The 13,370-nt window shown below is 42.2% G+C and overlaps 1 protein-coding gene across 4 annotated transcripts in view; it reads left to right on the plus strand.

The window, feature by feature from the left end:
- The first annotated feature begins 2,274 nt into the window (after positions 1 to 2,274).
- Runx1t1 (RUNX1 partner transcriptional co-repressor 1) overlaps positions 2,275 to 13,370 on the plus strand; it is a 140,690-nt gene continuing 129,594 nt past the window's right edge. For 2 of the 4 annotated variants that reach the window (XM_048359198.1, XM_048359200.1), the window contains exon 1: positions 2,275 to 2,544. Coding sequence is in view for 1 of the 4 variants with exons in the window: in XM_048359200.1 (XP_048215157.1) it covers positions 2,514 to 2,544 (31 nt within the window). In the remaining 3 variants the exon portion in view is untranslated. Of the gene's footprint in view, positions 2,545 to 9,961; positions 10,266 to 13,370 lie in introns of those variants that run through there. The other 2 variants (XM_048359199.1, XM_048359202.1) reach the window with 1 other exon arrangement.

A 13,370-nucleotide genomic window follows, 5' to 3' on the forward strand; every position in this document is an offset into this window, starting at 1 on the left:
AGTTGATTTCTATTGATTTAGAAGTTCAAAGTTCCCATTATAATTTCACACTTACATTGCCACCATTTACAGTAAAAAGAAAAAATATGGAGTGAAATGTATACCTTTATGACCCCCTCCCCTTTTTAGACCATACAAAGTATTGCTGGGTTGCTTTAATTCTCATTTTTTAAGTATGATTTCATGATTGGTGTTATTTCACAAGAATCTTTCCTGATTTAGGCACCATTTTAGTAATTTTTAATAGGAATGCGTGTCTAATTCAAATTATTCATTTTCAATTTGGGGGAACAGAAGAGAATATGGGGGTCATAGAATAATTAAATATGAACATGCTTTTAATTCTTTTAAGAATACATAAGATATCTCAACCATTTCCTACACAAAGGAGTTATAGTAGTGGAGCATACAAAATTTTACATTTTTAAGATTAGTTTTAAGATTTGTAAGTAGAGCAAAACAATTCCCTTAATGTAGAAATTACTATAGAATGCACACCTTATCAAATTGGAGATTCAAATTAAGAACATCATAATATCAAATACCAAGGCTTAACATTACAATTCATTAATCCATTATAATTCATTAGACAAATATCCCAAGGAGAGGGCAGAATGTACAATGAGTGTTTTCTGGAAATGAATTGCTAAAATTTAGTAGAGTCTGAAAAGACGGCAGAATTGGGAGCTCCAGCTGGGTTTAAAAGGGTAGGGGGAAGGGAATTTACTCACTGTTAAATATCTGAAACACCACTCAAAAAAAAAAAAAAAAAACCCCCACAAATGTCTCATCAGTTCCTACTGCATCAGGCTGACACTGATTTTTCTCTTAGGAATTTTTTTTTCTTCTCTTAGTGAAGATGAGATTTTAAAACATGCTCATAGGACATTTCACATTGATTTAGGCCAGTTGGATAAAACATGGTTCTGAGCAGGATTTCAAATTGTTCCACTAAATACAATAACATTTGCAATCGTGGCACTATTCCATAATTTAAAAAGATTTCATTTTACTTATCATTGCAAGTCATTATCTGATCATATTTGACCTACATATTAATATTTCCATTGCCATTCAGGCCCTCTCCTTTTTTCTTCTTTTGCTCTATACAAACAAATTGTCAGCTCTCTTCTCTAAGATATTATTTATTTACTCTGGAAATATCTGGAATTCTTTCACCCTATCTTTTCCTTTGGGATTCCCTCCCTCCCTTCAAAAGTATGGATATTCATGTCGGGGGTGGGGAGGGCGTCCAACAAGGCCTAGGGATAGAAACGGTCCCTCTGAATGGTATACTATGGCAGAAGTAGACAAACAAAGGGGGGGGGAGAAAATGATAATTGTTTTCTCTAAGGCTATTATCTAATGCGAAAGCAAATAGTCAGTCTGGAAATCAGCTAACAGAAGGGGATTAGAGAGGAGATCTGAGAGTGGCTTGATTTCTAGCAGAGCTGTCTCTCCAGCCAGTGATGAGACACAGGCAAAGCAGCTAGGAGCGCTCCAGATGGCCTGGGGAAAGTGGTAGGCTTGGGTTACTGCAGGGCACGCTGGCCGCCCAGTGCAGGCGGCCTGGGAAGGGCATCACTAGGAAGCCAGCCCCAAGTCCAGCCAGTCCCAGGGAGGGCGAGGCCAGGAAGGAGCTGGCCAGCTCGCAAACCCGCCTGCCCGCACACCCCAGCGAACTGGGCCTGCTCATTGTTAACATATACTTGACCTTCGTGACCCCCGCAAGACACAGATGTCTCCCACCTCCACTCCTCACCCCCCCAAACACACCGCCGCCTTCCACACCCGGACACGGGCCCTCCACCCCTCTCCCCCCTGCACCTGGTAGCGGCTGCGCCGCCGCCTCCCTCCCGAGCGGCCCCGGCGCCCCCTGGGCGCGGGCGCGCGCCGCAGCACCGCGCCGCTCAGCGCAGCCGGCCTGGTGCGGGCGCTTGTGGGCACCCAGCGCGCGGCGCTCCTGCTCCCCGGCGGACGCCCGGCAGCCCTGCAGATAAATGCGTTCTCCTTCCTCGAGAGTGAGCGAGGGCGGGCGAGGCAGACACAGACGCCGCCGGTGACAGTGGCAATTCCCCGCGCCCCACATCACATTTGTCTGCCACCGCCGCAACAACAGAAAAGCGAAGGCAGGGAGGAAGGGAGGGCGGGAGGGAGGGAGAAGGGAGGAGGGGGAGTGGAGGCTCCGCAAGTCTTGGGCTCTGCGTGGAGGCTGTGCTTGCTTGGCTGGCGTCTCCCTCCCACCCCCCACCCCCAACAACCCCCGCCACCGACCCGGCGATTTTTTATTTTTTTATTTTTTTTTTGGCATCGCAGCTTTGCTGTGTGCAGCGCCGGGACTAGCCGCGGGCGCTCTGTGGGGCGACTCGGCAGCCTGTGGGTGAGCACGCGTGGGTTTGTGGCCGCGGACACTCTGGCCTCTCGAGGGACATCGCGCCGCGCCCTCGTCCCCCGGCCCCGCGGGCCGAGTGAGACGACAGGAAGTTTTATTTGCAGCTTGGAACCCGTGGCGGATGGTGGGACTTTCCGGCGGCCCTGTGCAGTGTAAGTGCCCGCGGGCGGGCTGCTTCGGCGGGCGGCTGGGAAGGTGGGCGGGTGGGACCCGGGTCTTGGCTGTTACTATTAATTACTGTTCCGATGACCGTCATCTTCGTTTGGATTATTCGATCGGGAGGCTCTGGGGCAGAACTTGCCACTCCACTAGAGTAGGACTGCGCACCCGGGGAAAAGAGGAACATCGAGGGGTACTCCAGCCTGCGATGACACTGAACTTCCAGGATCAGACAAGGACGCAGTTTTTATTTCTTTTTACGTTAGATTCTCTGCACTTGTCTTTTAAAAATATTTTTCTTTTCTTTCCACGATCAGCATGTGCGATCAAGAAGATGGATGTTTTCCCCCTCCCTTCCCAACAAAACTAGCGCTGAAGGTGCACTCGGTGCCGCAGGCAGGTGGTCCTGCGCCCGCATCGGTGGGTGGTTATAGGCTGGAAGCGAAAGGCCGGTTGGGATGATGGAACGCTTAGCACCCCTTCTCCCCCAAGAACAAGGCTCTTAACTTGCCACTGGGGTCGAGGTCAGCTCGGTGGCACCCAGACGCCGTGAGCCCGCCTGAGAAATTTCCTAGTAGTTCCTGGGATTTGGGGTGCTGGAATGGGAAGCTCGTGGAAGGACAGGCATGCAGGCAGGACAGGACAAATCTCCCACTGCGAACAGTTGTCCTGGGCATCGCAGCTCGGGACAGTTGGGTAGCACCGCTACTATAGGATCTCCCCGCATCCCGAGTCCCGCTGCGCCCTCCTTGGGTGTTCCGTTTGCCGCCCCGACTCGGCGGCGCCCGCTTTTCCTGAGCCGGGAGTGAGCCTGGTGCCCTGTAGCTGCCGCCCCGGGAAGCTCAGACCCGAGCGGCAGCTGAGAGAAATCCTTTCGTTTCCCAGAAATTCCTCTGGGGACGTCCCTGGGGGCCCGTGGAGAGGAGCCCCCCCCCCCGGCGCCCCGCTGCTCTTCGCCCTCTTGGCGAACCTGAAAAGGACAGGGCTGGTTGGCACACCCAGATCTTCTGCCGGGACAGACCTGGCGCTGGCACATGAGTGCCTAACTAACATGGATATGTCAGGAAAAGGCGCTTAAGTCCATTTTTTCCTCCTAAAATTGCTTCTTCCTCTTACTTTTTTTTTTTTTTAAGGGCGGTCAACCCTTGGAAAAGTTTTGAGTATTATGATTCCGGGAAGTAGGATGCGAACTACGACTGTTACTAAAAATAATCCCCTCCCGACTCCTCCCCCCCACCATCCCCCTAAAAGGCCTTTCAGTTTGGAGGGTTTGGCCTGAGATTTGAGCCACCCCGACTGCCTTCTATCTTGCAGAGGGTAGTGGAGAAATGTTGTGAGCTTAGCTCTCCCATAGGTTTGAGCACCACTGATTCCAGCTTGGCCCAGCCTGGCTGCTGCCTGGAAAAACGTACAGATGGATGCTTTCAGGACTCCTCGTGTTCTAGAGAGAGATTATGCAAAGCCTACAGAGGCCAGGGCAAGGACATGAGGACCAGGAGAGTTGGAGAGGCCACTCCAGACCAACTTCATGTGCTTAATGTAACTCTGAGCCCTCTTGAATTTTTAACTTCGCTTCCCTTAATTAATCTGCCCAGGGCCTGTATATAAATGGTTGTCCACAGCTGCTGCAAATTGATTTATCTCCTGATAAAGGTCGGGTTGCTGACCAAAGCATTCTTTCTACCTTCTGTGTGAACTAAAATGTGTTTTACAGGATCACCCCCCCCCCCCAGTCTCCTTTTAAACATCTGTACCATTTTTAAGTGCACTCACTGGCTTTTATTATCATTTCCCTCCTTTGCATAGAAGAGGAGTGGAGCTGGGTCAGTGCCCAGTGAGTCCACACTCCCCAGAATACAAATGGAGCAGCTTCCCTGAGATAAACGGTTAGTGTTGGGGCCTCCTTCTAGTTTATGGCAGAGGTTGACTTGACCATGTGAGCACTGTGTTGTATACAGCTTGCCTGTCACACAATTCCTTAGAGGAAATCAACAAACACCGTTGTTTCTTAAACTGTCATAATTTTGGGCACTGATGTTAGCTGTGATATGTCTGAACTGAAACAAATTGAGAGTTCTCCCAGTTTATCCTTAAAGTCCAGTATAATTTTAAGTCCAGAATAATTTTAAGATTATAGTATCAGAGAACAGAAACAGGGTTACATGATTTTATTTTCTGTTTGCTTTTTTTAATTCAGAGAGTTCTAACAATTGCTTATTCATTGTTAATCAGATAATCTTAGTTTGATCCTGGCTGGTTTTTTTTTTTTTTTTAAGAATTTGAAATCTACCCTTTCTTGTGCTGCATTCACCATTTGATATTTTATTACATTACTCTTCCTAAACACAAGTGTATCAAAATAACCAAATGAAGCTCATCTGAGTATATAAAATGAGTAAGATTAAACTAACTTGATTATCTTTAAGTATATTAATACTTAAAGTTTATTTATAAACCAGTTATAATAGTTGTCACTTTGTTTGAAAGACTAAATATTGTGTGTAAGATTTTAGTATGTAGTTTCTTTAATGTTCAGTTTCTAAATAATGAGAGAGAGCCCTTTATTTTTTCCTCTAATGTTGGGACAACTCAAGAGTAGGCTAGAAGTCTTTGGAAAGATACTTTACTTTGTAGACTAATTCTCCTTGGCTCACCAATACCTGCTAGTCATTTGATTTTAAAATGACCTCTAAAATGAGTCTCTTAATAAATATTCTACTTGTAGTACATACAAACTGCACTATTAAACTGCAAGTTACAAGAAATAGTAGGACCATGTTTCAGCTACACACGTCTGATTTTTAATACTGTCAGTTTTTCTTTCCGAAGAACAGGAAAAATATTGCTCTTGGTGTTAGAATTGATAATAAATTTTCTCATGAAGGTGCTAGTCTAAATATCTTCAGATAAAAGGACACATTATAAATTTCAAAGAAGTACATAATGTAAGGTGGCATTCAAACATATTTTATTGTAAAACAGAAGCTTAGCTAACCCTTTCCCTCCTTTTATAAAAAAAAATATTGAAAAGGGATCAAGAGAAAAAAAATGTTTCCAAGAGCAATGCTGGTCAGTTGTTGTCAGTTTAGGACATTCTTCACTGTCAAATCCTGTTTCTCACTTCTTTGATATGAACATCAGCTGACAGGCACTGAATGCACAGCCTTCTTTACTGAGGTTTTATGCAGGCAACACAGCCCTTCATAGCAAAGCAATCTAAAAAATTGGCACCTGCAAGATTTGCATGTGAAAAAAATGAGTCCCTTGCATTTTGCTGGAGTCTATTACTGTAAGTTATGTAAGTTCAGTTAGAGAGGCTATTTATTTGTTGCTGTTTAGGCATTTAAAGGTTCTTCATTATATGGGCACTTTATTCATCTTGTAGTGGTCCACAGACTTTAATGATGGCAGAAGCACAGAGAAGGGAACTCTGGCTTTCTGAAAAGTTATTTATTATGGAATGGAGTTGTTTTTAACCATGTACATGTAGAGTGCATTTAACTTCATAGTTAAAAAATTAAGTGCTTTAAATGAATGAAGTTAATCAATGCAGAAGGTCATCTGTCAGAAGTTAAACAAGTACATAAAATTAGGTGAGCATAAGTATCCACAGGAAAAAATGTAGATGTTGGAAAATGTAGATTTTAAGAGTTATATACTTCAATAACAACTTTATATGAAAAATATGTAAACCTTTCCCACTTCTAAATTTCAGGGGGAAAATGTTGCTTCCCCATTATATTTCTTGTTAAATTCTGTTTGATACCTGAATTCCCTTTAGAAATTATATGTAGCCCTCTTTATGCAAAATAAGTAACAAATATGAAATCAACTAAAAGCCTTCGTGAACCTCAGAGTATCATTCATCCATGGAGATACTTTATTTAGAATAAGCTGTGTATAATTATCTAAAGGCACACCTTCCAACTTCGCCTTTTTTTTTAACAGCCATTAATATAAGAGTTCCTAAATAATGTTTAAAGAACTGGACATTTTATTAAAGCAAACATTAGTTTAGTTTAATGGAGGTAATTGTAAGAGATAAGACAGAGCAGGTTATCTCTGTGTTGTTTAAACAGAAGGAGCTACTTTGCACCATTTCCAGTAGCCATCTGTAGAAGAGAAGGGATTGCACCTGTCTGTCCACACTAATTATAGATTAGGGCCAAAGAAATGAAATTCGAGCAGGTTTTCAGCTAATGAAATCCATACTGATTTTATTGTAAATGTGCTTTATGTAAAGGAGATGATGGTTGAGTTGTGAGTGAATAAATCCCCCTGTAGCTGGTAGGCACTTGGTTTTAAAGCACAATTCTGCTGCATTAACCTTTGATTTAAAAACAATAACAACAAAAAAAATGAACAACTTAAGACATGGATACCTTGGTTGGCATCCATAGCTACAATTTACTGAGCAGCAATGAGGTACAGTGTGCAATTTTAAAATGTTCTGCTAAGCATCTTACACATAGGGAATATTTTCATATTCTGAAATGCAGATGAAGTAGAGGTAAGTTCTGTTTTAACTTATGTATTAAAAAGCATTAGAAAATTAGAAACCTCTTTATGTTTCCCCCGCCCTGCATTTCAGCTTCACGTCCATGAGAAATTAAAGCAAAATGAGTGAGGAATGCATTCTGCAATAAAAGGTCACATGAATGTCTACCACATCTGTTTATAGTAATTATGAACATAATTAACATAAGAATTACAAATGAAATAATGACAAGCTGAGCAATGAGATATTATGGCATAATGGTCATATGTTGGAATTCTCACATTATAGTACACTAGAATTCACATATTCAAAGAAAGAAAGAAAATGCTAGATTTTTATCTGAATTAATGCTTCAAAACTTATCTGCCTGGGGCAGATGGACTTCTTGCTTTTATAGGAAGGTAACCTATTATTAAGAAAAGAACTAGTTGAAATTAAGATTTCAGCTTTCTAGCCTAGACTTTAAGACAGCTGTGATTAACACACCATTTTCTGTTATATACATATTCTGTGACTATACTTGGTTATTGTATTGCATTTTTTAAAATTGAAAGCTTTGAAGCATAGTGTTTGCTTTGGAAGAGAGTTGTGGATTCTGCCCATTGGAGAACTGGCTGATCTTTTCTGTAACTAAGCCACAAGTTATAAAACAAGCAAGGGGGTAGAAGTACAGTTTCTTTACAAAATAAACCATTGGAAGGTTAGCTCTGTGCAGCTTTCTTCATGCCTAGTGTTAGGATACCTTTTATAAAAGAATGTAATTCTATTCTTGGTTTGAAAGCAGTCCTAATGCATCTTTCTGTTTTTAATTAGCATATGTTAATTTAAAAAAGGGTCTTATGACATTTTCATATATAAATATCTAGTACATTAAAAAATAGCATGTCTGTAATGGAAAGATCAGTAGGTATTTAGGTGTTTGTAGGTTGCTTGTGTGTGTGTGTGTGTGTGTGTGTGTGTGTTTCTTCTTAGAGTTTCATTGGCTTCTTAGGTGCAGTATGTAGTTTGTGCACAAGCTGATCTAACTACACTGCAGGAAGGAGAGTCTATGTGTGGTTGGTTCTGGTTACTCTGAATACAGTTTTCTGTAAGAGCGAGAGAAAAGGTGAAAGGGGACCTTTTATGAGAGCTAAAATGATACTTTGGAAATCTGCTATTAAATTTAAACGTGTAGAAATGACAGATTTTCGCCCATTTAGTGCTCACTTGATTTTGTAATGCCAAGTGCCTGCCAAGTGCCTTACTTCCTATCCTTGCATCCTCCTCTAACTATTGAACCTGGTCACTTTTTTGAAGATTTATGGGGAAATATTACCTTGTTCTCGTCTTAGTGATACCATGAGGTTTTCCACATTATTGGATTACTGGAGGATTGTAGCAGACCCTTTTTTATCTGACATTCATTGCATGACAAGATTTTTCACACATGCCCTTCCCCCCACTCTGCCTAGCTCTCTCTTCACTTTGTGGTACCTATCATATTTCCCTTGATTCTTTTCTTGGGGTAGGAGCTTGAGGGGAGAGAGGAAGTGTAGTATACATAAAGCTTGTTGAGGGTTAGTGATTTGGAGGGGAGTGCTTGATTAAACAATGCCCCTGATCATTTTCTAAAGGGCCTCTTAAAATTTGTCTCTTTCACAGGTCACTGTCATTTTTCTTGATCTTCTATGTTTGCCCCCCCCCCCCACTCATTAATGCTATTTCCCCTCTCCTCATGTTTGTCCCTTTCTACTCAAATCCCTGGCCCAAACTATTTTATGACCTCAGGTCATAAAATAGCTGAAGCTACAGTGTGCACCATGAAAAATCATGGAGTTTATTGAACTCACTGCACAAGCTGCAGAGAGGGAGAACTTTTTAACCAGGCTTCAATGCCTGGAAATACAAGAGCCAAGTACCCTCTTTCCCCAATAAAGGATTATTTTTTTTTGCCACATTATCTGTACTCCATTAAGGATCTGATCAAATGTTCAGATTGTCTGATGGGTACATTTAACAGTAAAACGAGGTTCCCAAGGGACTTCTCAGGTGTATCTCCCTCCTGACCTGCTGGGGTGGAGGATAAACTCCAGTCTGACTGCCCAGAATTAGCCCCTGCTTGTTCTCTGATTGATTCTCTGGGCTCTGGATGGGTGAAAGAGCTGGGAGGCAGCTCAAGCTGAGATTGATTGCCTTGATTTCAAATTCCCACCTCCAAAATAGACTCTCAGATGTACACATAAGGAGACCCCTCCCCCAACGCAATTTCTGGAGGTGGAGCAGGTGTCTCAGAGTCACCTGTAGCTAGCAATCACAAGTGGTCCTCTTTATCACAGAGATGCTGGCTGCACAGTCTTAGGGGCTTCCCCCCCACCTCCTCTTTTAAATCTTCCTGTTCTTCTATGTGTATAGGTGTTTGTGTAGGGGGTGAAGGTGATGGAATTTAGGGTTCTGGGGTTCAGCAGAGAAAAAGACAAAAATTCCTGCTCGAGGTCAGTTTGGTGGGCAGCAGGGCCACAGTATGGATTTAGCAGGCTTGTTTTGCTTGTTTCCATTTGGGTGGAAGTGTGATGCTAAGGTCTCAAGCTTATACTTTTGCCAAAAGAGAGCTCTTGATCCCCACCTGACCTTGACGGACCTCTGTAAAGATTGACTGTGTAACCCTGGAGCTGGGAAGCAGTTGTCTTTACTGGTCTGGATTCCTCCCTCCCTTTTACTTGGAGTTGGGATCTGTGGGGGTTGCAGACAACACCCCTTTACCCCAGCTCTCACCTCGCCCCCACCCCTGCAGTCTTAGCCCCCGCCCCCGCTATCTCTTTTGGTTTCTTCCCTCCAGCCTGTGTCTTCTCTCTCTCTCTCTCTCTCTCTCTCTCTCTCTCTCTCTCTCTCTCTCTCTCTCTCTCTCTCTCTCTCTCTCTCTCTCTCTCTCTCTCTCTCTCTCTCTCTCTCTCTCCCTCTCTCTCTCCCACTTTTCCTCCCTCTCTCCCGCTCTGTCTCACACGCACCCTCTGTTTATTTTCCTGCCTCCATCTGGGCCCTGCTGATATTGTAATCACCCTGATGCACGTTGGCTTCTCTCCTCTCCCTCCTGCGCTCACACACTCACTCACACACAATGTGCCATCCTGACAAGCCTTTTACTTCTGATAAGCTCCGATGTGTGTTTAATGAATACAAAGCCGCGGTCTGGGTGCCGCCTCGGCCGCGGCCGCCTCTCCCGCGCTCCTTTGCCAGAAGGTAATCTCCGTGAACCGGGAGTGGGTGGGTGGGGGGGATATGTGCAGGAGGGGGGGGGGGGGAGCGCGGGGCGGAGGGAGAGAGGGAGGGAGGGGGCGCGAGCGAGGGGGGCGCGGGGAGGCGGCTCTGCTTGCTCCCTCTCTCTCCCTTTCCAAATGATTCAGAAGTCGATAAGAGCAGGAGAAGTGAAGATGTAATGTGTTATCTGTCGCTCCTCTTAGCTGGCGGAGAGAATTTACATTTAAAGATTAGCAGAGGGAGAAAGAGAAATCTGCCTTTTGTTGTGCGGGGTGAGAAGGAGGCATCAGCCCTGGCCTTGACGCTATCTCCCATCACCTCTGCCATCCACACAGGACTCACCGAGGTGAGATTACCGGAGGGCCTTATCTTTAATTGGGTTTAGTTTTGCCAGTCTGAATAGGTTTAAAGAGACTCCATAAAGGGGGAACAATAGATTATTTATTGACTGGACGGTGAAGCCTTTAGATGGAGAGGGGAAGGGGAAGGACCTACTTAACAACTTGATTAGTTCATTTTAATTTTAATTTTAAGGTGAATCCTTCTCTCTTCTGGTGGGAGAAGAAGAAAGGGCTGTGGAACTTAGGTGCGATGTTGAAGGACTTACAATGTCTTAGTTGCTCTTCACTCACGGCCTGCCTCCTGCCTTTCTGAGTGCCAGGCACTTTACCTTATTTCAAGGGAGTTTCATTTGGGATTGATCAACTGAGTGGAGAGGTTTGAGACTTGTGGGATTGGTCGTTCATGTTCGATTTTGTGTGACTTGCTCTGAGTGCCTGATATACTGGTGCTAAGGTTCCTGGAATGAGTAGCAAAAGCAAATGAAGCCTGCTATTGATGTGGAATTAGTTGTTTGTATACTATGATTCAACTCTGGCTAGAGAGAAACCTTTACCCTAGGTAAATGTTTCTGTTAGGTACTTATATTTTTCTTTTGAGCATATATATATGAATGCATATGTATAAATGACTAGATATGTATATACACACATCTAACATATATATACCTTTACATGTATATATGTGTATGTATATATAAATATATACTTGAAGTCAGGTGTTAAAAATAAAATGTCTTCTTGGCTTGTGAATATATGTCAAACATTTATATCAACTTTAGGAAGGTTTTTTAAAATTAACAAAAGTAGATCAAATGTTTGCTTTTACCCCTGCATTATTGTCAGGATAGGTGTTTCCTAGGTAGATAAATAAGATCCACTAACTAAAAGCCTAATTAAAATTTGTTTAAAGCTAGAGGGGCATGTTTCCTTGTTGACAGCAGCAGATCGATGGGGTAACACAATAGAGTCCCATTATTTCACTTCCATTGACTGAACATATTGACATTTCAGGTTTGCTGTTGCCTCAGTGAGCATGAAGAAACACTGAAATTCACAGACCAACTGGTCAGAGTAGCACATATATTACTATATGCCATTTCTGCCTTCCGGTTACCTTATCACCCAGGCAGAACAAGAAAGGACAGACTGGAATCCTCCAGAAAAGGTAGACTGTTTTTTAAAGTACCTGACAGAGAGGAAGTTCTAGAATCCTCACATTTAAAAAATATATATCCAGAATAGGATATTTCATATAGATAGGTTGAGCACTTTTATTTAAAAATCTAAGAGCCAACCTAGCTGGCAATTTTGCATGTTTTGCATTGAATGGCTACTTTCAAGACTTGCCTTTAGCCTTCCTGAAGGTTTGCACAATGATAGGTTAGTCACTTCATTTAGGGGACCAGCTTGTGTTTGGATTGCATCCATTCTTCCCAACTTTTCTGGGGTAATTGAACAACCAAGCACCTGCTAAATCTATATGTATAATGTCTATTCAGAAAACAGGACTTGAGTATGACTTCTTGTTTCCAGTATTCTTGGCTGGTGGAATTTTAAATGAATTAGGGCATATGTCTTATGCTCATGTGCATATATATAGGTGTGTGTGTGTGTGTGTGTGTGTGTGTGTGTGTGTGTGTAGAGAGAGAGAGATAAACTTGTGTCTATTGCAAGCAAAGGAAATGACAATACTATTTGTTAATACTATTTGCTTAGTAGATACTAACATGTTACATGTTTTACATAGTCTTAAGTAAAATATTGAGTCAAAGAAATATAAACCACACAAAAAGTAAACGTAAAAAATGCCCAAAGGACCTAACACTTTTAAGTTGAACAAAAATGTAGAAACTATTATGAATATGATTTGTACATAGCAATTGTTGCTATCAAGCAGGCAACTGATGCCCTTTAGAGCATTAAAACAAAACTAGTCTTTTATACCATTTTCATGAAAATGTTAGGTTTCTATTTGATCAGCAGGTGCTGTTGAGATGAAAGCCATGTGTAAATTTTCAGAAGGCCAAAAGTGTCAATTCAGAAAAGGAAAGTGATAAGAGAAAATGCAATCAGTTTTCCTGTTTTCAATTTGTGCAGGATTTGAAGAGCTGTTTTGTTAAACTGCTACATCTGCTCCAATATGAATATTGAACTGCTTCCACTAAAAATAACAACCTATAATTTGGAAGCTACTGAAGTCTTTTGTTAATGTGAGTGGGTTATTTAAAAACAAAAAAACAAAAAACTAAGACAAAAAACAATTTTCTATTCTGACAGTCTCTTGCCTAATGTGCATTTTCATTTGTTGGAGCATTTACCCTCAACCGATAAATGGTATTATGCAATTAAGGCCTCATCTCTTGTTTGACTATAAGAGAGGTTTCCATAGGTTAAAATCCTGGTCCTGTAAAAAGGGATGCATACAATACAAAATCGAAATCACCTTCTTCAATACATTTATTTAAAATGAGATAGTTATTCCTTACATTTTCTAATACTGTAATTTTTAACTTACTGTGGACCATTGTAACAAAGTTAACACTTTCCCATTGCATACTGAGCATTCTGTGGTTTATTTCACCTTTAATATACCTGCAAATGTAAGTTTAAACTAATCAGGGATATTTTACCTAACAGGCCTTTCAGAATAATTTTTTTCAAGCTTAAATAAAATGATTAAATTATGCTTGAGTGCCTGCATACAAAAGCATTGGCTTCTATAGTACTGCTAATCAAATAAGTTTTA

The sequence above is a fragment of the Perognathus longimembris genome, chromosome 12 (genome assembly GCF_023159225.1).
Source record: "Perognathus longimembris pacificus isolate PPM17 chromosome 12, ASM2315922v1, whole genome shotgun sequence".
NCBI classification, from domain to species: domain Eukaryota; kingdom Metazoa; phylum Chordata; class Mammalia; order Rodentia; family Heteromyidae; genus Perognathus; species Perognathus longimembris.